At 39.6% G+C, this 26,648-nt stretch overlaps 1 protein-coding gene across 6 annotated transcripts in view; it reads left to right on the top strand.

The window, feature by feature from the left end:
• Positions 1–26,648, top strand: part of DCLK1 (doublecortin like kinase 1) — a 332,990-nt gene that overhangs the window by 155,629 nt on the left and 150,713 nt on the right. For all 6 annotated transcript variants that reach the window (XM_037892346.2, XM_043531863.1, XM_043531859.1 and 3 more), the window contains exon 4: positions 17,974–18,073. In XM_037892346.2, coding sequence (XP_037748274.1) covers positions 17,974–18,073 — 100 coding nt within the window. The remainder of the gene's footprint in view (positions 1–17,973; positions 18,074–26,648) is intronic.

Below are 26,648 nucleotides of genomic sequence, written 5' to 3'. Positions count from 1 at the left end.
GTTGGGTGTGACCCTGCCTGTGGATGTCTGTGTAAGTGCAGTACCTGACAGAGGTGTGTGGTTTGACCCAGCATCACAGGTTGAGAGGGACACCCCAGGTTGGTGGGACAGAAGGCTAAGCGGTCCGACAGTCCAGGTTGCACCCTGGGAGCCCCATTAAAGGAGGAAAGCTACCTATTTGGATCACCTTCACTACTTGCTGTGACATTTTGTTTTTTCTTTTGATGTCTCTGACCCAGTTACTGACGAGGTGCCACTCTGCTTAGGTTGTGAGTCTTACATGATCTCAGCCCAGTGCAGCATGGCTTACAGGAATTACCTTTCTGAGATTCAGTTGCATCCTGCAAACTTTTGAAGTTAGGGCCTGAAGCAAGTCACCTTGACTTCAATAGAAGTAGGACTGAGCATGTAGTGCCTGAGAGACACTGCTGCTTCCAGTATTTACCAAACTAGTAGAAGCATTATTGTGTTAAAAAACACACTGAAGGGCAATATTAAAGTCGAAATTACTTTTGGTATGATTTTTTTTCCCCAACATGGTGCCAAGTTTTCCATAATTCCATCTTTATCTCTCTAGTGTACTTGAACACACTGCCTGCATGGATTACAAACTCAACAAATTCTGCTAAACTGTGTAGCCTGACATTTATTATGTTTATCACATCATCCCCCAACAGGTGAGGGATCACCCAAGTGAATCACTGTGAATTTAGGTCTGTTAGACTTGTGTTGATTGTAGCTAACAGAATCAGAACATAGACAATATTTATAAACAAAACAATCTGAAGCTGTGCAAGGACAGATACTGAATTCCATAACTGCTAGGACCTCCAGTTCAACCATTAGTTAGCCAGCTATTGTAACTTAACACATACTGCTAGAGTGGTGAGAATCTTGGAGTTTTCTTCAAGCCAGTTATGCTGCAGACTTTTTTTTTTTTTTTAAATCCACATAATTTGCAAATGCTTCTATCTAGTAGTTCTGGTACAACTGACATGAATAAGAAATGCTGCTCTGATAGCAGGTATATGCCTGTGAAAATGTCCATATGTACTGTTACGCCTGAATGAACCATGCTTAAGCCTATGGTTCTGGCAGGGAAAGTTTAAATGAACTTCACAGTTGAAGTGTGAAGTGGGGAAAAAAAGGTAAGTCATGGAAGTTGGGGGTTAGGGGAGGAGTTGGAGAGCAAGCACACCCCACAGTCATTCTGCAGCAGGCCCAGCTCCCCACTCTGGGCATTGCAGCTAGGTTCACTGGGTAATAGTGCCACTCAGGTTTGGACTGTCTTCCCCTCTATAGATGGAGATATAGTGACGGATGCCCTAGGGTGCAATGCCACTTAGTTCGGGGACCAAATCAAACAGGTTTTTACAACCATTTCCAAGATTTCACTGACTTTATTCAAATTCATGATTTATGTGACCACAGTGATAAAATCATAGCCTGAACCATGATGCTTCTAAATTCCCATGACATCACTTCTGTCTCAACACTTTTTCTAAACTATATTACAGCTGCTACTAAAATCATCTGAAAGTGTGTAGAAGAGGATGAATTTTCTCGTCATTTGTTAACCTTGCATGCAATGCTGTTCACGTGTAAAATCAATGAACACGTGATCGTCAGCAAAATGATGAATGCAATAGTATTACATACTATCCCAAATTTTTCTTAGCCAGCATTTAACTGGAATAATATACTTTATACCTTAACAATTTCTGCTTTTAAGAAAGCAGCTATTTTTCTGATGAACTAATTACTACTTAAATATTAAAATCTCTTTTCATTTTTTTACTCGTTATAGATGAGTTTGTTATACAGGAGTTAATTTTTTGAGTCATCCTGCCAAGCACTTTTTTCTTCTGATTTATGTGGCAGAGCTCCTCTTGAATCCCTTTAGTTCTTGCAACTATATTAACTTTATTCTGTGTTTTGCTGACTGTAATTCCCTTCAAACATTAACGGTATCTATGATTTTGATTGCCTTCCCCCATGCACTTTCCATGTTCAGGTTTTTTTAAACTCTTAAATCTTTGAGTATTCCCTCCTGAAGCCATACTGCCCATACGTTTTTCCTTGCATTTTTTCCCTTTCAGAGGAATTAATCTGTTTTGTCATGTTTTGATTTGATTTTGCGTGATGTGATCTTGTCACATTCCTGTATTTTTGTGCTTCTTCCCATCTTACTATATTTTTTTAATTCCTTAGAACTTGCTGCCCCGAGATTATTGCTGCATTCTGTGAACATACTCTTTAATAAGGTTTTGCATTATATAGCACTTTCAACGTTCAGTGCACCTTAGAAACAAGAATCCTCACAACATTCCTGTGAAGCACATAAGTACACTCTCCACTTTACAGATGGAGAAACTGAGGGGGGAAGTTGTGACTTGTTGAGGGTAAGAGAGAAAAGCACTGTCAGTTGGAATTAGAATTTAAGATTGTCTAATTGTCATTCCCCTCTGCTCATAAATGGCCCAACAGAGGAGGGGCTCTATAGTTTTCTTCTTTTTTGATTTTCATTCCCTTTATCTAATTTCAGTACTGCTTTCTTAATAGTCAAATTGTAGCTCACTAGCATTGTAAATACTTCTGACATGCAACAATACTCCTCCTCCTTTCCTTTCCCTTTGTCTAACCATCTGATATTGACTATACAGACTTCCCAGTTTGAGAATATCCCACCAGATTTCAGCTATGCTCAGTAGCTCATCATCCCCTCATTTAGTAATGCATCTATTGGAAACGCTCTCTTTGAATGGACATGGTTGAATATATAACACTTAGCAGTGAGACAATGTCACAGATAACCAAGATAGAACTTTAGTCTACACTGAGTGCTCCCCTCGTGGCTTGATACTCTGGGAAGCCCATCATTGGAATAACAGCCTTTTTACATGGACGCTTATATTTATTTTACACCCTCTCCATCTGTTGTGTTAACGTCTGCAGTAGTAATGGAAACTATTGTCAAATAATCTAAGAAGTGACTTCAAGCACATCTAAATGTCTCTTTGGATTGCACTTTAGATTTATTGCCTACAGTCTGCATTTAAAAGAAATAGAAGCTCTCAATTTTCACTTTTCCTGGAGCATAAAAGTCTTAATAATTAGATCATATGATCTGGTTATTGAAAGGATTGTTATTATTCAGTCCCAACTGACCCTCTGGAATTTGAAGAAGGTGCCTTGTTCAGGGTTTTACATTTTCTGCTATTTTATTGCCCTTATTACATGAAATGCTACATTATCACCACACTTGTATTGTTTTTGTAAGGGTTCCAGCTGCAGTATACAATGACTTGTTGAAACCTTGACATCTGTTTTCCTTTTTTCCGCTTTCTATAAGTCAAGCATGTCACCCTTTTCCAGTGTTGCATGCTGAGACTTGACTTAGCATGTGTACCTAGCCAAAAGGTATCATGCATCTCAGTTAAGTTCCAGACTGTATATAATGGAGTGATGTTGTATACTCTTTTTATCAATGATTATGCTTGAAAGAAATGCAGTTTACAATACTATTGCTAGAGTCCTCTGTTAGTCATTGAGCTAACATGAAAACACTGTCACAGATATGAAAATGCTGTTGGCCTGCAGTAGAACATTTAATGTTTTAGAATTAAAATGTCTTCAAAGGAAGAAAAAGTTAATCTCCCTTTTGAAATGTATTTGTATACTTATTGGTCATTACACAATCCTTGTGTCTCTTGAAACCATGTTGAAATATTCTTGCACCACAAGTAAAAGGAGTGGTAGATTCAACTTTAAGCCTTTACAAAACCCATACTGCCTGACATCATCTTATAGCTCACTGCCTCCACTCAAAAAAGAAGCTTCACTACAAGGCCAAAAAATCCTCAATCAAGACTAAGGTGCAAAGGGAGAGTGAGAGAGAGGCATTGCATTACATCACATCACATTGTCCCTGAATCAAGAGAGCATTAAGCATGGTGTAAGAATTTTTTTTTTTAAATGGCTTTCAGGGGACAGCCTCCTCCATTTGCAGGAGATGGACTTGGTGACATGGTGGTTCATCTCTAATTTTTATACTCCTATATAACTGCATAAATTATGATGTTGACCTTTCATACCTTGGTGAATAGCGCATACAGCTACATTCTGATTTTAGAAGGATTTGGTAACATCTGGAGGTTAGAACCTAAATCAGGAGGCCTAGATTTTATTCCAGACAACACTGACTTATCATATGCCTTGGATATTTCTTTTATTCTCTTTCCCCATGTACAATGGGAATAATAATATATACTTTACGTAAAATTTAAGATTTTCTGATTAAAAGCTGTTCTAACAATGTAAAGCATAATTACTGATGTGGGAGGTCCACTGCCTTATGGGCCATTGAAAAAGTAGATTTTGGTAAAGATTTGGTTGTATGCACTGTAGGCAGGTGCTGTCCAAGAATACCCCCCATCCTGAACTGGGGTGGCCCTGCAGGCACCCGGCCTCAGTTTCCCTCAGATTTCCAAGAATAATCTACTTACATACAAGTCTTCAAGAACAATATTCCCTTACTTCTGGGAATAATTCCTTCAGATTAACCAGTTATCCACCAAAAAGCTTCCATTTTTAGATTCAGAGTTTCAAAGGCCTCCTTCTTGGGCCTTTGTGTTTCTTGACCCGGCCTCCCTAATCTGTAAACTCTCTCCCTGAAGTTCAGAGTCTTCACAGCCCTCCTTTTTGGGCCGTGTGTGTTTCCAGTCCTGCATCTCTGTGGCCTGTAGACCCTGACCTCAGGTTCAGGGTTTTCACAGCTTTGCTGTGACTGTCCCCTGATTTTTTTCCTCTCCATCTCAGCAGCTCCTTTCTTAACTGAGCTTGGAGATTCCTTTTGAGTCACTTGCCCAGTCAAATAATCACTCGTTTGAGCCTTCCCATTTGGGTGTAATAACCCACCCACTCTACAAGACTTCTGGCCCCAGGTTCTTAAAAGGAGAAATAGTCTGGGAGGGCCTTGTACCTTCTCTCTCCCAGATACTGTCTGCTCCTCAAGACGATCTTCCTTTCTCCCAATGATAGTTTATTTTTCTGGCCTTCATCCACTTTCCCTGAACACATGGAATGAGGTAACTGGCCTCCCAAACTACAGGTACATCCTCTGGCCTGAGAGACCTGTATCTCTTACATGCACCTTAATTCTAAGTTTTATAAACAAAACTCAAGCCTACAAATTTTTGGAAAAATTATATTAAAACTACTTCAGAAGTAACAGAAAAGCTTAGTGATGCATGAGATAGCACAGTTTATGCTGCTATAAAACAAGCCAATTTTATGTGTTCATTTAATACATTTAAGTATGACAGGCTACAATACCTAGGTTCTTCTAATATGACTAAAGTTTACCCTGCAAAATGTTTTCTAAGGTAGTACTTAGACTTCAATTTAAAAAAGGCATTCCATTCTCTTCTAAAAACTTCTTATAAATTCTCAGAAATTTGGTACTTGACTCCATTTTTCTTTTAAACTAGCTAAATTCTCTAATTGTTCTCCACCCTCCTCTTAATGCACTGAAGAAGTTTCAAATTATATCTGCTGAAGTTTCTAGTGAAAAATGAACAATGATAATCCTGGATTGTTCCTTCTTACTTGCTTTAATGAAATTCAATACATGTTCAGCAGTGTGATATGCAAGCTGAACTAAGCTATTGGTTTTCATGCCTAGATACACCTGGCATGCTAGTATGAGGAATATTAGATCCAAAATGCTGAAAAATAGCAGTTTCATTTGTAAACCCACTTAAATTACAAATTAAATATCACTCCGCTGTTCAATAAAGGAGTCTACAAAAATTGTCTAGGCTCTCCCCCCGCCCCCGTTTCCTTTTAAGACAGATTTTTTTTCTCTCACACAGGCACTCTTGACCCACTTTTGCTGCTACCAGTGTTTACTTTTAAAAGATATATTGACAGCTGCAAGGATAGTTAATCAGATTACTCTGAGGCAGGTACCTGTGTACTGGAGCCCTGCAGCAGGGGTAGGATGGTTTAAGTACATAAATACATAAAAATAAGCGTTACACTGGCCCAGAGAGCACGGATATGATTGGCTGAACCAGATGTTTGGGGTTCTGTTACTGTTGTTGTTTGTTATGAAGAACCTATATTAAGTATAGAGTACTTTGCTATGTTTGAAATTCTTTTCCTTTGTCTCAAGCTATAGAATCCCAGAACAAAATGAAAAACCCCAACCCTTCGTCTTCCCCCTCACCCCATGAAAGGATAGTATTGCACTTATTTCTAGTAGGAAAATTAGCCTTTTGTAAAGGTGTATATCTGTATCAAGCTACCATGTCCTGAAACCCATACATCTTTACATCTTTTCTTTTAAACTTCTAGTAAAATAAAACAACAAAAATTCGTGGAGCTGTGCAATGTAAAATAGTGCTCCTGGAACTGGTTTGAAAACTATTCCTGTCTTCATCTTTTAAATTATTTAAGTGCCATCTGTGAGCATTACCCCAAAGTAATAAGAAACCTCCTTTTTAAAATAACCACATATGAGTGTAATTAAACTTCCTTGTAATTAGAGTGTGTCCTGTTGATCATCGTTAAAATTGTCTTGATTGGAAAAGCTATAAGAGAACCACTAAGTCCCATAGGCATTGTTCTTCAGCAGTTTGTGTCTTTGGCCACCAAATGGCAGTACTGCGCTGCACTTGAAACAGAAGAAATGTGTGACTCTGGCAAAGGAAAATTAATCTGCATGTAGCTGAATACCAGACACTCAGATACATTTATTTGGGCCTATTTATAATCCCATTTGCTGTTAGAATTGCTATACCTTAAAACCTGATTGTACTGAAATACTATCCTCATAACTGAAATAACTTATGTCAGGTCCGAGTGGTAGTTTCTCCTACCTCTTCATCCCATTGCAACCTTTGTTCTTGTATGTGAAATTTCATTCACAACCACATGCTGATTAATTGTGTCATGGGATTAAAATGATCCTACTTTATGGCATTTAGCCTGGCTTTAGTTTCCTCCAGTGTAGAGGAAACCCATGACTGACATGGCCAAATGGTTCATTATCAAGGGGAAATGTTTAGTGGTCTGTTCGTAAGACTTTTATGAACAGGACTGTCTGTGGGTTTTTTACTGTGAATTTGCTTTTCCTTTAATGCCAGTGTAAAAGCATGTACTGCATATTTGGAGTAAAAAGAGAATGCCTGATAATAGATTAGTGATGAGAGAGAATCCTACATTTCTATCAGGCTAGATTCCTAGACACTGAAGATTCTATCTTCTTATTCCTAGACCAAAACAGTTTTTAGAAATTGTGGCAGTCCTGAACTTGGCCCATAAGCATGTGTTCATGAGGAAGTTGTGTTGGTTGCTCAGTTTTATAAACCTGGTTAACAAAACAGATCTGAGATACCAACTTGTAGTCGTGTTGCTATTTTAGGTCTGATACAAAATCTATTAAATAAATTTTTCTGCTGACTTCAGTAGGTTCTGTATTTGGCCCTATTTGTGAATAGACCTACAGGTATGTATAGCTCTTTGCACAAGGTTTATTATTTATTTGTTACTGTCAGTTTGTTCCACATGATGCTTTCCAGCTGTTCAAGAAGGAATAGTCCAAGTCACGAGAAGTTCACAATCAAAGTGTAGATAGAGAAACAAGCTAGAGCTGGCTGAAAAGTGGAATTCTGAAGCTTCAAAGCAAGTGTTCTGAAACTGAATGAAAAATGGAAATTTCCCATTGAATGGGAAGTCTAAAATTTTGTTTGAAAAAGGATGAACAAACATTTAGTACAAAATGTTGTAGGCTGCCTGGAGCCCTAGCAGCACATCAGGTGGGAAGCTGGTCAGCTTGGGGAACCTAGACGCTTGGGAGCTAGGGCTTCTGGCCAGCCTGGGAGTCCTAGCTCTGCCGTAGTCCATTTGCCATGCACTGCCCTGGAGCTGTGAAGACTGGAAACCTGGGCTGCTGAGGAGTTGGGGACCCATTAAGCTGGAAATGATTGTCTGACAGAAAATAAAAATTTCCAGCAAAACTGAAATGTTTCAATGGCAGGAAGTTGAAAGGAAAAGACGGGTGCCTGAGGCTTTCTCAAGAGGAAGAAGTGACAAGACATAGCAACAACATAAAAGAGGACTGAAAGAAGGAAGAAAGTACTGAGATTATGGGCTTTGGAAACAGTGAGGTTGGTGGAGTTATCTGTCTTGATGGAGAAGGTATAATGTGGTGGAAAGAGGGAAGACTAAGAGTTCTGGTTTTGCCACTGTGAAATTTTTCATCAGCAATAGTACATCAAAGAAGAGAGACTCTTGCAGATGTGAGTATGAATGAAAAATCCTATATTTGATATAGGGATGATAGTTGAAGCCATTAAAATGAATGAGCTCACCATGGAAGGAGATGAAAGGGCCAAGGACAAAACCCTGTGAAACTGCCAGAATGGGGTAGGTGAAATGCTAAAGGGTGCACTGAAGGAGTGGTGTGAGCTGGTGGGAGAACCATTAAAACTAGAGAGAAGAGAGTTTCAAGGAGGAGCTATGATCAACTGTGTCAAACTGGGATACGCTATTTGAGGATGGAGTAGAGGGGTGCCAGGAAGAGATTGCGTTTGCCTTTTGTGAGTTCTGTGAGTGGAGTGAATGAGTTGGAAGGTAGACTCCAAAGCCAAGAAGAGTTCTTGTATTTGGTGATCTCTAGTAGACACTCTGATACTATGGGGATAAAAAACGTTCTAAGAATATAAGAGTAGATAGTTGTGGTGAGGATGTAGAGACATCCTGCAATGTGCAGGAGGTCAGACTAGATGAGCATGATGATCCCATCTGACCATAAAGTCTATGAGGGACAGTACTCTGAAGGAGCTTGGATATATGGACAAAGAGGAGAGAGAGAGGATGCTAGAAGAGGGGTTGAGATTCTCTTATGATAGGGAAGATTATAGTGTCTTGAAGACAAAACAAAGATGGGAAAAGGTGAGTTTTGAGTAGGGAACTGAAGAAAGAAAAGGAAGGTAGCATGGTGTACAGGGTTAGAGAGGACATTCCAGGCATAGGAGCCAGTACCAGAGACTTTATTAAATGAACAATACAAAGGGAAATAGAATTTTAGCAGAGTGCAGGGCTTGAACATTGGAGTTATAGGAGATGAAATAGGGTGGGGAGGAACAGTATGCTGTCAAGAGCTTTGAGAGAGGACAAAAGTAAAATTTTGATGCGGACGGAGAAGCAAATTCAGTGAAATAAATCAGAGGTCTATTCCAGAACAGGCCCCAAGATTTCACAGTCCCTGCACAGCTCATTTTTCATGTGATAGCTTATGTCATCATGAGCCATGTAGCTGATCAATGCAGTCGTGCATTGGTACAGCTGTTGAAGTAAGCTAACCTCTCTTTGGGAGAGCTTTTGGGTGTGAATAGGTGCCATTTGTTCCTTGCTACTTACCATGACTCAATAGTGATGTCTGATTTTAAAAAAAGCTTGAACTGGCTGTTAATGAGAGAGACCTTTCACACGACAGCCCTAATAACAGCTTTAAAACTCCAGTGTTCACAGAGAACTCCACATGATGACAACTTACGGGGGGGAGGGTGTGAACAGGAGGAGGGGTACTATATTTGTCAAAATACCCTTCTTTCCTCTCTATCCCCCCCAAAAAGACTCTTCATCCAGGTCCTGCTTCATGTAGCAGGCTCAGGGATGGTACCTACAGTATCTTGTAGTGCCAACCTTTCTGACAGCTTCTCCCCGACCTTGGATTTTAAAGGTGTAAACTTTAGATGGCTGATGTGAAACTTTTAAAATATGATTCATCATAAATCAAACTTTTCTCAGAAAAAGATAGTGACATGTTTACAGAAAGCATGGTCTCACCTGAAGTTCCCTCTTTTTAAAAAATATGGCACAGTGTTCTATAATGCCACAACACAAAGACCAAGTATGGGATTATAGCCTGGCATGAGGTATAGACTGGAGAAGAATTCCTCTCTTCAGGAAGGACTCTTCCTCACTGAACAAAACAAAGTAACATGTGAGTTATCAGCAACACAAAATGGAGGTTGAGGAACATGTCCATTATTGAAGTAAACAGCTATTAAAATTAATAATTGCATGGATGAGCTCTCAGTTCTCTTGCTTCAGGGCACAAACAGTTCAACAGTGGGATCAGAAAGAAATTTACTCCTCTGGTACAGCAGTGCACAATTAAATGCACGATTGAGGGGGTGGAGGTTTGATTACATCTGATTGGCAGCAGGATACCAGGGCATTTTAGCTGTTCAGTATGGAAATTCACTGGTCTGTGACTCTTGATTATAATGATGGTGACTTGTGCTGATATAATAATGTGAGATTGTTTACTTGTTTCTGAGGCATTAGGCTAATATGTGACACCACAAGCATCTGGTAAAGACACAATAGCTATGTAGCTTTTGGCTGTTTTTGAACCAAACGGTGCCAACAGTAACATCTTCTGTTCATTTACAGAGGGCACTCTTGTAAAGAGAATCACCATAAAAAATGCTGCTTTGCTGAAAGGCTTTCACAGCTTGATGATGCAATTGTCACCATGGAGATTTCATTCCAACAGAAAAGAATAAATTCTGTGGGGTTCTACTTTTGAAATGTGTAAACAGCAGATACCTCTAATGCCTTTTGTCTAAATCTTCACCTTGTAAGATAACTTGGACCAGAACATAGGAAAGGAAGTCTATATATGTTAATGGCAAATTTTATTTTTCATAAACAGCCTGATCTCCAGGGATGAGATGTACATAATGGCAGATTAATGAAGTGGGCATGAATAACAGACTTTGAGCCAAAGACAATAGGGAGGGAAGTATACTTCCCTCAGATTTGAGAGAATTATTCAAACACACTGCTCTGTGAATTTCAGTTGAAGTCTGATTCTCTTTCTTTAAAGAGGAGCTGCCTTTCTGTATTCTCCTGTGGTCCATGTTGAAGGCAGCAGGCAGAGACTGCTTTAAAATTTGCATTTTAGTGTTGACGTAATACTTTTCGAAAGCATTGTCAGTTTGCCTGGGCAACTTGTTTCACAGTAATGACCTGTAAAAGGAGCCAGGTGCAGGCTGATTACTCTCTGATTCAAACAAAGCCAAGAAACCACTCTGGATGTGTAACAGCTGATCACTTTGTTTATCTTTCTCTGGCATAGTCTCTCAAGGGAAGTCCTATCTCTTGACTCATTTATAACTAAACTACTGAAAAATATACTTTAGGGAGCAATCTTGCACTGACTGGGGGGATGAACAAGACGACATAAAAGGTCTCTTCTATCTCTGAATGTGTTATGATTATTCAAGAGCAGACAATGGGTATCAGTTACAATTTTACCATCCTAATGCATTACATGATACTGGCAATCATTCAGCCAAGTCACCAGACTTCTTAGGGTTTGTCTAAAGAATTTTGGAGCAAGCTTTCCATTTTGGGTGGATGGTCTTGTGTTAGGGAAGCTCATGCTAGCACTCGAAAAACAACTGTATAACAGCACTTTAAAGCTGTAGTTTCGCCTGGATCTTGGGCTATGAAGCCTAGCCAAGGCATTACTTAAGTTGAGTGGGTTAATTTGTGTTTAGCTTAATTCTGCTCCTAATAGACATCAGTTAAATCAATTTTAAACCATGTTTAAATCATTTTTTAGAATTTCCATTTAGCCTTATGCACTAACTGTGATTTTAAATCATACCTGTAGTAAAAGCTGTGCAACTTTGTGTGTAGACAAACTCCAAGTGAACAGCGTTCTGATTACTGTTACTTATTTGCTAAAGTCTGCTACTGTGCTTAGGGCTGTACAAAACACACAAGTGTGAAGGATTTATATTTCTAATCTGCCTGGGGCTTCAGGTGATCAGCCTGAGGCCGCAGGATCTTTAGGGAGGAGATGATGCAGCACACCACCTAAGTGAGTTTTTTTCATAGATTCATAGATATTTAGGTCAGAAGGGACCATTATGATCATCTAGTCTGACCTCCTGCACAACGCAGGCCACAGAATTTCACCCACCACTCCCACAAAAAAACCTCACACCTATATCTGTGCTATTAAAGTCCTCAAATTGTAGTTTAAAGACCTCAAGGAGCAGAGAATCCTCCAGCAAGTGATCCGTGCCCCATGCTACAAAGGAAGGCGAAAAACCTCCAGGGCCTTCCAATCTGCCCTGGAGGAAAATTCCTTCCCAACCCCAAATATGGCGATCAGCTAAACCCTGAGCATATGGGCAAGATTCATCAGCCATATACTACAGAAAATTCTTTCCCGGGTAACTTGGATCTTACCCCATCTAAAACCCATCACAGGCCATTGGGCCTATTTACCATGAATATTTAATTACCAAAGCCATGTTATCCCATCATACCATCTCCTCCATAAACTTATCGAGTTTAATCTTAAAGCAAGATAGATCTTTTGCCCCCACTACTTCCCTCGGAAGGCTATTCCAAAACTTCACTCCTCTGATGGTTAGAAACCTTCGTCTAATTTCTAATCTAAATTTCCTAGTGGCCAGTTTATATCCATTTGTTCTTGTGTCCACATTGGTACTGAGTTTAAATAATTCCTCTCCCTCTCTGGTATTTATCCCTCTGATATATTTATAGAGAGCAATCATATCTCCCCTCAACCTTCTTTTAGTTAGGCTAAACAAGCCAAGCTCCCTGAGTCTCCTTTCATAAGACAAGTTTTCCATTCCTCGGATCATCCTAGTAGCCCTTCTCTGTACCTGTTCCAGTTTGAATTCATCCTTCTTAAACATGGGAGACCAGAACTGCACACAGTACTCCAGGTGAGGTCTCACCAGTGCCTTATATAACGGTACTAAGACCTCCTTATCCCTACTGGAAATACCTCTCCTGATGCATCCCAAGACGACATTAGCTTTTTTCACAGCCATATCACATTGGCAGCTCATAGTCATCCTATGATCAACCAATACTCCAAGGTCCTTTTCCTCCTCCGTTACTTCTAGTTGATGCGTCCCTAGCTTATAACTAAAATTCTTGTTATTAATCCCTAAATGCATGACCTTACACTTCTCACTATTAAATTTCATCCTATTCCTATTACTCCAGTTTACAAGGTCATCCAGATCCTCCTGTAGGGTATCCCTATCCTTCTCTAAATTAGCAATACCTCCCAGCTTTGTATCATCTGCAAACTTTATTAGCACACTCCCACTTTTTGTGCCCAGGTCAGTAATAAAAAGATTAAATAAGATTGGTCCCAAAACCGATCCCTGAGGAACTCCACTGGTAACCTCCCTCCAACTTGACAGTTCACCTTTCAGTAGGACCCGTTGTAGTCTCCCCTTTAACCAATTCCCTATCCACCTTTCAATTTTCCTATTGATGCCCATCTTATCCAATTTAACTAATAATTCCCCATGTGGCACCGTATCAAACGCCTTACTAAAATCTAAGTAAATTAGATCCACTGCGTTTCCTTTATCTAAAAAATCTGTTACTTTCTCAAAGAAGGAGATCAGGTTGGTTTGGCACGATCTACCTTTTGTAAAACCATGTTGTATTTTGTCCCATTTACCATTGACTTCAATGTCCTTAACTACCTTCTCCTTCAAAATTTTTTCCAAGACCTTGCATACTACAGATGTCAAACTAACAGGCCTATAATTACTTGGATCACTTTTTTTCCCTTTCTTAAAAATAGGAACTATGTTAGCAATTCTCCAATCATACGGTACAACCCCTGAGTTTACAGATTCATTAAAAATTCTTGCTAATGGGCTTGCAATTTCTTGTGCCAATTCCTTTAATATTCTTGGATGAAGATTATCTGGGCCCCCCGATTTAGTCCCATTAAGCTGTTTGAGTTTCGCTTCTACCTCAGATATGGTGATGTCTACCTCCATATCCTCATTCCCATTTATCATGCTACCATTATCCCTAAGATCCTCTTTAGTCTTATTAAAGACTGAGGCAAAGTATTTGTTTAGATATTGGGCCATGCCTAGATTATCCTTGACCTCCACTCCATCCTCAGTTTTTAGCGGTCCCACTTCCTCTTTCTTTGTTTTCTTCCTATTTATATGACTATAGAACCTTTTACTATTGGTTTTAATTCCCTTTGCAAGGTCCAACTCTACTTGACTTTTAGCCTGTCTCACTTTATCCCTACATATTCTGACCTCAATAAGGTAGCTTGCCTTACTGATCCCTCCCTTCTTCCACTCCCTATATGCTTTCTGCTTTTTCTTAATTACCTCTCTAAGATGCTTGCTCATCCAGCTTGGTCTACAACTCCTGCCTATGAATTTTTTCCCCTTTCTTGGGATGCAGGCTTCCGATAGCTTCTGCAGCTTTAATTTAAAATAATCCCAGGCCTGCTCTACCTTTAAACCCATAAATTCTTCAGTCCAATCCACTTCCCTAACTAATTTCCTTAATTTTTGAAAGTCAGCCCTTTTGAAATCAAAAACCCTAGTCGCAGATTTATTTTTGTTAATCCTTCCATTCAGTTTGAACTGAATTAGCTCATGATCACTTGAGCCAAGATTATCCCCTACAACCATTTCCTCTATGAGGTCCTCATTACTCACCAAGACCAAATCTAAAATGGCATCCCCTCTAGTCGGTTCAGCAACTACTTGCTGAAGGAATCCATCAGCTATCGCATCTAGGAAAATCTGAGCCCTATTATTATTACTAGCACTCGTCCTCCAGTCTATATCTGGGAAGTTAAAGTCTCCCATGATCACACAGTTTCCATTAGTATTTACTTTATTAAAAACATTAAAAAGGGCTCTATCCATATCCAAATTAGATCCCGGCGGTCTATAGCACACCCCAAGCACTATCCCAGGGGAGGCTCTAATAGTTTTCTTCCCCAATTTAATTTTTGCCCAGACAGACTCAGTCATACCCATTTCATCGCTTCTTATTTCTTTACATTCTATCTTATCATTGATATACAGTGCTACTCCACCACCTTTACCTTTATTTCGGTCTTTCCTAAACAGCACATACCCTTCAATACCTGTAGCCCAGTCATGACTACAAGTTTTAAAGCTTTATTGATAAAATAATAAAATAACAGCGGAGAGCGCGGGGCGGTGAGGGGGTTCCCCACGTCACTCAGAGGAAGGAAGAAAGCATTAGTGTCCCAAGCCCAAACCCACTTTCGTACTCACACTGGCCAGGCATGGGTGTAACATAAGAAGGAGGGGGGAGGGGTGGACGGGAGTTCTTGTTCAGTGCACAGGTCGTTCAGGGTCCGCTGCCAATCTCCGAATTGCTCCAGCTCTCAGGAGGGTTTTAAGTCCTGGGCTCCTTTGGGGGTGTTCCATTTGGCAACCTCTGTTCCTTGTGCTCTTTGTGCCAGTCCAAAGTGGCTTTCTGTGGTCTTCTCTGCTTTCCCAAAACACAAGGGCTCCAGGGATGTGCAGCTCTGCTCCCCCCTTCGTCGCCTCACCTGTGTTTTCCATTTCTGCAGCCCTGGTTCAGTGTACTTTTTCTTTTTTCGTGGCTGGCTGAGAGATAAACTTCAGCTTCAGACTTTTCCTCTAGTGCCGTGACCTTGGACTGGGGCCAAGGTCTTATCGTCGGACTGAGCTTGCTAGCTACAGTGTTGAGTTAACCTGTTCTCTGCTCTCTTTCTCCTTCCCCCTTTGGCCTCTCGCAACCTGCAAAAGAATCTTCCAGTCCCCACTCACATCTTTGACCCTTCCCAAATTGCCCTGTGATGCTTGCAACAACGTTAGCAATATACAATGCTGATCTGCCTCCCACTGAGGGGGGCAAAGTGGGGGTGTGACACAAGTAAAGTCTGCCATTCCCCCATAAAATGTAAAACCTAGAAGATACACACTCAGGAAACAAGGTGGAAATAGACTATTGGTACTTCTTAAATGAAGTTCTAAAACTCAGTACGTTTGTGAATATCGCGGCAAGGATGGGTGCTTTAAAAGGAACTTGACTGAAGAGAGGGTTGAGGTTTGCAAATTTTTTAGGAAGGGTGTGCCATGAGTGGGGGCAGTGTGAAGAATAAGCAGAGTTGGGAAGTAGGAAGAAATGACAAAAGAGGTATTTGAGGCTTGCATCATTGGTGGAGTATACGTTGAGGGGGGAAACACAATAAGAGGTTAGGTGGTACATGTAGGCTAGTGCTCCAGTGCCAAGGTGATGGGTGTGGTGTGAAAACTTAGATAGAAATGCAGTTTAAGGACTTGAAGGTAAGGATGAAAAATGTGAACTCTACACGCTGCTTAAGTGGCAAGTCAGTGGAGAGATACAAACTCCTGCATCTCAGTTACTCCTTTTTTTTCTGCTTCTGATCTAGCCTGAAGCATTCTATGTCACAAATCTGCCATGGTCAAAAGGTGTCTATCCAACTATCCATCTGTTTTTAAGGTTCTCCATGTAAATAGACTGTTACCTTTCAAAAATCCTCAAGCCTTTTGAACTTCCCCATGAGGTGTGGTACCATGGTTCTGCATGAGAGATGTATAACCATTGTCTTTCCAGTCATTAATGTTCCTCTGCTAAAAACAAGAACAACAATCCCTTCAGAAACCTACCCACCCTCAGCGGTTAATTTGGTCACATAGGGATCTTTTAATGAAGTAGACACTGAAGGCAGGTGTTTCCTGCTTTGCATGGTAGGGGGATGTGGTTCAGTGGGGCAGCTCTCTTCTCTTGATAACCATTACAGCTCCTATTTCTGCCATCGGTCCTCTTCCAATCTTGTCATTCTGAATTCACCTGCTCTCCCATATTATTGTGGAACTCATAAAAAGTGAGTCTGCTCCCTTTGCTGGCGGTGCAGCATGACTGGATAAATGAACGCTTTTCTTAGAACTCTTCTGTCCAGATGTTGGTACAAAAAAATTTAGTTTTAGGGTGTTATATAAAGAAAAAAATTTTAAAATGTGGTCCCGCGTTCTTTGCCAGATGTGGGGCAGCCAGAAAGAATATCATTGTTTACGACATCAAAAAGAATAAAATCACTAGGAGGTAATGATGTTGAAGTTCCTAAAAGGATATTACAAGTAATATAACTTTAAAAGCTCTTCTCTAATCTAATCTATATAATTCACACTGTGCCCTTTGTTTTTTAAAAGGTAGTTAGATTTCTAATTTGTTTTTAGAAGTTGTCAAATCAGGATCAAAATGGCCAAAAGACAGAATTTGGGAACATTGCCAATCTTTTGCTGGAGCTAGTGAAATAATTGTAGAGAATGGAAAAATTAAACCTTTTATTTAAAGTGAAGTTAAGAGTGAATATAATGAAATACGGCTTTGGGTAAGGACATCTCAGCTATGAACACTAATCTACCCTACCCCGATTCTGACTTTCTATATCAGCTCTTTTTTTTTTTTTTTAAATCTTTTGCTCAACATGAAGTCAAATTCCTGGCTGGTACTGACCTGATTGCTCAGAGGTATGCCTGCTAGAAGGTGGTTCACATTTCTATGGGTTGCTGTTTGGAGGAGGTGAAGGGGATAGTGGCAGAGAATATGTAACTGCTCTAAATGGGGTTTTCCCCCTTTTCAGTTAGCCTGGGGAAACTGACAAGGCATATCTTCATTGTCACACAGCTTTTGTTGAAATAGCCACAGTAAATTTTGCCTGAAAAACTGTTAGCTGATTACCTGCTGTCAAAGAATATAAATGTGAACTGTAAAAGCAAATTAATTATGTGGTAGCTACTGACTGCAACCTCATATGGAAACAAAAGGCTCTAACCTCATACCATAGTGATACATCTTGTAGTAAATGTGACATTTAGATCATGCTATCTTCTTTAGATCTCTCTTCCAGCAGTGTCCATAAAAATGTTTCTTACTCATAACAGATGGTCAAAGCACTGCTTTGAAATTTCTCTGGAGAAGAATCTTGGTTGATTTCATTAGGCTTGAAGAGTGTTCATGCAGCTATAGACTTGGAGGAATTTATTGTTATAATTATTATTATGAAAGATCGCATGTTGAATGTATTCCTTTCCTTTTCCTTTGCAGGTGATCTGCCTTCAGGATTTCTTTGGTGATGATGACATTTTTATTGCATGTGGACCAGAAAAGTTCCGTTACCAGGATGATTTCTTGCTAGATGAAAGTGGTAAGAAAATAGCACATTTTAAAAAAGAGACAATATTAAAGCTTTCCAGATCTTATTTAGCCTGTAAAATAAGGCCAAAACGGTGTCAGCTCAGACTACAATACTAGTTTTAGATACAAAATCAGGATGTCTGTTCTTTAATTTTGATTTCTAATACAGAAAACAAAAATAACTGAAAGCTTACGATGGGGTTAATAAGGGCCAATTATCAGCTAACTCAAAACAAATCCCTATTAAAAATAAGTTCATAGTAATTTTTATAGGAAATGGGGGTGGTGTGAATGGTTAAACTCCCATTTTATATGGTCTTTATTTTAAATCAAATTTGAATGGTCATAGATCTTCTACTTGTCCTTCTTGGCTTATCTCCCATGTACATCTATTCTAGTTTGAAAAAAGAAAAGGAGTACTTGTGGCACCTTAGAGACTAACCAGTTTATTTGAGCATGAGCTTTCGTGAGCTACAGCTCACTTCATCGGATGCATAGCATATCGTGGAAACTGCAGAAGACATTATATACACACAGAGACCATGAAACAAAACTTCCTCCCACCTCACTCCCCCGCTGGCAACAGCTTATCTAGTTTGACATCACAGAATTGCTTAAAATTGTCTCTTCCTCCCAAGCCTAGTAAGTGCTTTCCTCCCAGCCACTCCCATTTTAAATTTTTGGAATCTGGATTTTGGTAACACCCCAGGATTAGCATGAAAAAGGAAGCTATGTTGTATATGGAAGCCAGTTAATAATGATAAATTAAGACAAACTCCCCACAGAAAACTAAATGAAATCTGTGTTCATGTAAAAGTCTCTCGGAATCTGATTGTGTAACTTCACAAGAGCAAATAGACCTTAGAGGAAAACATGTTTTTGGTCTGAACTTGCCTACCCTTTATTAAAGGATGTTTCTAAGTGCTGGACCATGAGTAGCAGCCAAGGAACCGTAAGTTGTCTTGCGCATAAGGAGAACATAAAAAAAAAAAAGGGCTGCCAATTATCTCATTCATTTGTGATGTAGTTCAGGAACTGATGAAAGGGCTTGTTTTTCCTTCTCCTTGTCCAGATTTTTTCCTCAGCAGCTGGATGAATGTATCTTCAGCACCTTTTTTTCCTCTTTAAATAATTTATAACATAATAACTGAGTCTAACAGGAGAGTCCTTTACTTAGAATAAGGAGAAATGCACAGATATTCATTGTAGATATGTTTAAGATTACTACTTTCTGATCTTTATATAATATATATATATTGTTCAACATATAATAGAAAATGCAATTGTATTTGTCTGACTAATTGAATTGGAAGGTTTGGAGGTTTTTTGTTTTTTGTTTTTGGGTTTGTGTTTTTTGTTTTTTTTTGTTGTTGTTGTTGCTTATCTAGATCCGGACTTTTGAGCTTTTGGAGGGTGGGGAAAATCCTTTATCAGTACCTATTTTATAAGCTGGGAGATGTGTGTGAAAAAATAGGTAATACATACTGGTAAGCAAGGAAAGTTAACATTCTGAAGCACATGCGCGCACTCACATGTACACGCCTTACATCTGTATAGAACCTTTCATTATAGAGCTAATGTGAACATTTTACACAAGGATTGGTCTGTCCTACATTGACATGTACTGTAGCCTCCTCTGAGGTGCAGTATGGTAACTGTTGAACAGTAACAGACAAATTTAGGACAGGAGTTGAAGATGCAAGGGCAATATAGTAGGCAGCAATACAGTTTCCCAAGCTGGAATGTAGCCAGGACAGTAGTGCTAACATTGCCCTTACTCATGTGAAGAGAGCCAAGTGATCTTTAATGACCAGGACCGCCATTTTGTCTTATCTGCCCCTGCACAGTGTCTCTTAGCACCACTCTGTAACCTTTGTACAGTGCTGACTTGGAGGGAAAAGTTTCAGAGTAACAGCCGTGTTAATCTGTATTCGCAAAAAGAAAAGGAGTACTTGTGGCACCTTAGAGACTAACCAATTTATTTGAGCATAAGCTTTCGTGAGCTACAGCTCACTTCATCGGATGCATACTGTGGAAAGCACAGAAGATCTTTTTATACACACAAAGCATGAAGAAATGGGTGTTTAGCACTACAAAAGGTTTTCTCTCCCCCCACCCCACTCTCCTGCTGGTAATAGCTTATCTAAAGTGATCACTCTCCTTACAATGTGTATGATAATCGAGTTGGGGGGGTGGGGGGAGAAAACCTGGATTTGTGCTGGAAATGGCCCAACTCGATTATCATACACATTGTAAGGAGAGTGATCACTTTAGATAAGCTATTACCAGCAGGAGAGTGGGGTGGGGGAGAGAAAACCTTTTGTAGTGGTAAACACCCATTTCTTCATGCTTTGTGTGTATAAAAAGATCTTCTATACTTTCCACAGTATGCATCCGATGAAGTGAGCTGTAGCTCACGAAAGCTTATGCTCAAATAAATTGGTTAGTCTCTAACATGCCACAAGTACTCCTTTTCTTTTTGGAGGGAAAAGGGGCAGCTACGTTCCCAAACTCCTTCATGTAGATGTTTTGTGGAGGTCTCCTATCAAAGTGTCGACTTGGCCTGACTCTCTATGGTTCAATTTGGCTGACATAATAGCATCCTGTCTGCAAGGATGTAGTGTGTGTTTTTGGAATGTTTACACTTAAACCTTTATTGTCTAGGGACAAAATAAAAATAAGCTGTAAATCCTCATGTGCTAGTGGGGCACTGTGTTTGCTTGTCAAATATAGAGAGCTTCAATGAACAGTCACAGTTTTTATGTTAGGAATTAGTAAACATAATAAAATCTGACCCCAAAATACATTTTTGTTTCATTGCAAGGTGTGAAGTTTTGCAGCCTCTTAATTAGTTCAGCATTTTTTCTTAGGTTTTTACAATGCTGAATTTGCCCAAGTAGCCTACAGTTGATGGCTGACACACCCACCCACACTTTCCAGAGATTAATCTCCCTAGGGCTCTCAAGCTGTTACAGATTAAATAAGTGAGCTTTCCAAAAAGTTTGTTTTGAAATAGTGCAAAATTTATTTATCAAAAGTCTGAGTTGCATTAAGATTATTAGCAGTGATTGAGTTTCACTCCAAATGTGTGAGAATTGGCAGGTCTGCCTCAGCTTCCCTGGAATGCTGCTGGAAATATCACTCCAATAGGTTTTTTCACTACATTTCTGGTACTTCCTGATTACAGCCAGATCATAAGAACTATACTTGTTAGTTTGGCCTAAAAAAAGGAAGTGAAGAGGAACATGACTTGAAGAAACTGAAGGTGGAGGGTGGGAAATTAATAGTCAAAGCTTTTTTGAACTGTAATGTTCTACTTACTTTTATTCCTATTTTATCAGGAAAAAATGCCCATCCTTAGCTCAGTGTTTCCCTTACTTGTTTTAATCTGATATGAAAAGGCATTGCATACCCATCAGTGATCAACTTGGGGAGTGCCTTTAGTTATTCATTCCTCTTAGAGGGAAATATATAGTCTGTATTGCATGGTAAGTGCTTTGATTCTCTATCCCTTGACATTAACTTCTAGGTATGGTACTCAGATTTCATCCTGTTAAAATACACAGTAAATAAAGACCCCACCACGAGACTTCCTGGCAACCATGTCAATATTTGATCTGATTGGTAGCTCACCCTTCCATGAATAAGAGTATAGCTGAGCCAAAGACTATGGGTGGGTTCATCTTAACACTGAGGAGTAGATATTCATGGTTTTCCAAACTTCAGTGATTAAATGGTATTTCTGTTCATTATTTGATTTTATTTAAAAATTTAGCGGAACATTCTGATATGTACCTACTTTCTATATTTAAAGAAAACTGGCACTTTGTAAATACTGATTTTGTGCGATATTACCTCTGTGATATATATAGCCACATATGCAGCTGTAGTAGCTGCTATGTGGGAGGCCCAGGTACTTCAGTCAAGGAGCTGTATTGACCTTGTTTCTGAAGTTGTTTGCTGGCAATAGGATTATATAACAACTGGCAAAAGGTCAAATATCTTTTATGCATTGTCTTGGCTTTCCCAAGGACCTGTACACACAGGGTGTCATCTTGTGATTGCAAAACATTAATATCAAATATATGCACTAAAATCTCCTAGTTCAGGACTCTTTTTGTGTGGCAAATGATCAAACAAAGAAAAAAAGGGATTATCAATGAAGTACATTCAACTTCAGTCAGATTATCAAGCAAATATGAAACTTCCTCAGTTCTCCAACCCTCATTAGCCTTTCCAATTTCAAGTGTATCTGATACCTTAGAATATAGCTATAGTCATCTTTGTGGCAGGAGCATGAATAGTTCACTATTTTAGGTACTCTTCCTTTGAGCCCAAAATTGCCAGGATTGCTGATGAAAACTGCCTGATGAACATGGGGTTCTTAAACAAGAATATAAATAAAAAGAATAGAGTAATGGCAAGAGGACAGCTTGTTATAATACCACTTTATGTTGACAGAGAGCCTATGGTGCTAGATCTAGAGTCTACCTGAGTTTGTGCAAACTCCCAATGCCAGGTCTTCTTTCTTAGTGCTGTAAAACATCTGTAAAAAGTTGTGTGGTTTGGTGATGTAATATGTTTAATTTTCATCTGTTGCTAAAGTTGGTTCAGTGCTTCAAAGCTATAAGCATCACACAGTATAAGTGTAAAAGTCTTGTTCATCTCCTATTGAGACACCTCCTATAAAAAGGCTACTGCAAAACAGTCCAAATTAATATCTGCTGCCAAGCAGAGTTCAACAAATATAGAATGGGTGGATGCAAAAACAAGTTCAGATCACTTGACAAGAACTGATATTAATGTTAATGGAAACAGTGATGAAAATGATACTTTTCTAGGGAAGAAATAAGACTGGACTCTTTGAAACCTATTTCACCTTCACTTGCTGGCCAATGTTACTCTTTAGCTTAAGTTCTTTGCGCCAGCAGCTTTATTACATCCTCTTGCCAGGAGAAAACATTGTGCCAGGAAAATCTGATTACTATTTCACAAAGGAAAAAAAAAAGGTTAGAAGTATCATGTTTATACCTGGTAAGTTCCTGTAACCTTGATTATGTCCTGCCTGTGAAAGGGAGAAAGGGAAAAATCAATCACCATCCCCATCTGCTCTGATTTATAGAACACAGGCTGATGTGTTGAGCAGCTTTTTGGCTGGATGCAGGAGCAAGGAGCCTGCTGGCTTTGGCAACGGGAAAATTACTGTGGGTTCTCGAGACTCAGAGATATAACTGTACTTTCAACAGAGGCATACATATACAGTTTTCCAGTTCAGTGTGATGTTTTAATATGTTGTCAACTGCCAGGCTTGAGCAAGAGAGATTCTGTATATGAGGCAGAAACAAACTAGGGTGTGATGAGCTAGGCTTTTACTGTATATAGAGAACTTTTATTTTAAGAAAATGACAACTCTCTTCAGTACACTTTCCTACATGATGCAAGATTGTCCCACTCCGAGTTTTGTGGCAGTATATGATGAGTACTACAGCTCATTATTGACTTGCTCTGGTTCTTGTGGTATTGAAAAATATCTTGGATTGCAGTTAATTGTTTAAAAAAGAGGTTATGTTTCTCTTGACCTCTCAAAGTTGAAATGTTAGGAACAGACTGTTAGATGTATAAAAATCACTGTTGATATAATATTGAATAATAATCTATTAAATAAAGTCTTTTTTCCTCTTCAGGAATTATCCACTAGCATTTTGATTATTTTATAAACATGTTCATTATTTGAATGTTTGAATGCTTTATGCAATCATACATATTTCATAATCCTACACTATATTTGCAAGCTATTTGCTTTGATTGTGCCTTTGACTATTCCGTATTATGTCTCTCTGTATTTTATGTGTCATAATTATTTCTGTAATGCACTAAACCTTTTTATCTAACACACTTTCACAGAAATATGGGGTTAGAAGGGACCTCAAGAAATCATATAATCCATCCCTCTGTGCTGAGGCAGGACCAAGTATACCTAGACCATCCCTGACAGGTAGTTTATTTAACCTGTAATGAATCACCTCGAGTGATGAAGATTCCACAACCTCCCTAGCTATCTGTGCAGTGTAGGTGTGCCTGATCAATAAGTTATAAGGCACTGGTTCTGCTCCCTGAGTTGATGATTAAACATTTTATAAACAGGAGGAAGGACATCAGAGAGTCAAAAGAGCCACATGGACACTTAACAGCCTACACCTTCACGCAGACTATTTGCATGCATATTTACATAGCTGACACTTCCTATGAATGTTTCTGTGAACAAAAGGTTACCTCTGTCTAGTCACAGAAAATGATAGCTTAGCATTTATATTACTGTAGCCTGTCATCGAAGCCAATCAAATAGGATAGTTAAGTTGAAGCTAATTAACTTTGTAGGTTGAAGCAAACATTCTTTAATTGTTTTGCAGTATTTTTTAAAAATAGTTGGACTAAAACATTAATCAATAAAGGAGAGCTGTTCAAAAAATCGAGTTATTTCCATTAAATATTTTGAATGACATTTTTGGAACTTTTTCACAGATAATTTTGATTTTTTTTAAATGAAAATTTTGTCAATTCTTTTGGTCAAAAGATCAAAACTTCACTGAAATCAAACTGTTTTCACAAAACCTTTCAATTTTGATGAAACTGTGTTTTTTCAAACTGGAAAAAAAATAGTGTCAAAATTTCAACCAGCTCTAAATAAAAGGAAACAAATGTGAAGGTGTCCTTAGCATGAGATCAGCCACTATAGTGATGACCCAACAGCTATTGCGACAGTGATCAGTTAATGCCGAAATGCAGGCAGAATGTATTTGCTTTTATATTTTTCATTTTTTAACTGTAACAGTATTTTATTCTTTTTTGTATCATAACCTCTTGGACTTAATTTAGACACTGGAATATTGGAATTCATCATTGCGGGGAAGTGTTGTCACTGTGAATGAGTAGCTCTTCTCCCCAACATTAAGCATCTGTTATATTTTCAAATGCAAAAAGATTATGGTCCTGCTTCTAACTGGCAGTTCTATGCACAAATTAATGTATATGACTATGGATAAAGCAAGTAAAATTGGTATGCAGATCTTCATAAGTGTTTTGTGAGCACTTGAACCCCTAACTTGCTCATGTGATACCTGCTTTTGCACATATGACTTCTTGTTTTGCAGCCTAGGAGTCTCATCTGAGGCTTATGTGGTGCCCCATTCAAGCGCACAGAACAGGACTATTCTTTTTGCTTTCTCAAGGCAATGACTCCTGACTATGTTAAGCTGCTTTGAGTGTGCTTGGAGGGACTTTCATCCATCCTTTCATTTCAGATTGATAAGATTGCAAAATAAAAGAAAAAAACCCCTACAAAGTAGTTGTCTTATGAATTAGCTGTGACTCAGTCTCCTCTGAGGCCCTTTAAGCTGTTCAGTGGCTAGATGATATAACTGTAGTTTGAGGAAATAGAACAAACTTCTTCAAGTGATGGTCCCTATATTGGTTCCAAACGTGGGTGCACATGTGCGCCATGTGCTGGAGCTGGAAGGTTTTAGTAGCAGTGTCCACTGACCCACAACATGTGCATCGCGTATCCCCTCATGCTCTCAGCTGAGGATATAATAGGCTGTGCGGGTCAACGCCTGTCCAGTTCCCTCTTGCTGCCATATGGCCTGAGTCAGAACCCCTGTCCCTTTGTGCTCTTAGCTTAACTAAGAGGGTGACCTTCCGTCTGTTTTTTTTTTTCTTGTACGTAGTTGTAGATATCTGTTTTACTGTGTTTGGTATGTGTTCGTTGTTATAGTTAAGTTAGCATAGTTCTTCCCCCCACCCCCCATTTGGGGAAGTCCCCCCCCACACACACTCTTGGGGACTATGCCATGGCTTCCAGGCTTTAAAAACTGTGCCTCTTGCCTGTGTTCATTTTCTATGAGCAACAAGCACCAGCATTGTCTGTACTGCCTTGGCAAGGCCCACATTGTGGCCCATTTGTACTGTCTGGAAGTCATTCCTGCCCCATATGCGGGAAACTAGAGAACTTCACTTTTGGACATCCTTAATGCTGCTTTGGGATCCGGGACCGGTGGAACTGGCAGTGCAGTGTCCATCACCTGTGGTGAGAGCCCTTCCAACTACCTCCACAGCACTGCATCCGGCGGTACCAAGGAAGTTGGGCAAGACCCACCATGAGACCAAGAAACATGGCCATGGGCATAAGAGCAGATCCCCTTTCAGGACTGCTCAGAAATGCAGCATGACCTCCCTGAGCCATGCCAGGTCAGGTGAGAAGTCATGTGCCAATCCTGCTGGACCGGCTCCCAAACTCCCCTGCACAGAGGATAAGGAGAAGTGCAGGAAGGATCTGCTGATACAGGCATGTCTCTTGCCTATACCACCCACACCACCTGGACCTTGGGGGTTGTCCGACGTGACTCCTCATACTCTCGGTCACCTAGAACTGCTGCTGTGAATAGATCCCCAAGGACAGATGGGTACTAGAGATCATCCACCATGATACTATATAGAATTCCTGTCGCTTCCACATCATCAGCCCCACAGCTGTCCCCTGGGGGAACTCCTCCCATCAAGACCTCCTCCAACAAGAAGCTGACGCTCTT

This window comes from Chelonia mydas, chromosome 1 (assembly GCF_015237465.2).
Source record: "Chelonia mydas isolate rCheMyd1 chromosome 1, rCheMyd1.pri.v2, whole genome shotgun sequence".
Classification (NCBI taxonomy): Eukaryota; Metazoa; Chordata; order Testudines; family Cheloniidae; genus Chelonia; species Chelonia mydas.
This window is presented reverse-complemented; position numbering and strand designations above follow the sequence as displayed.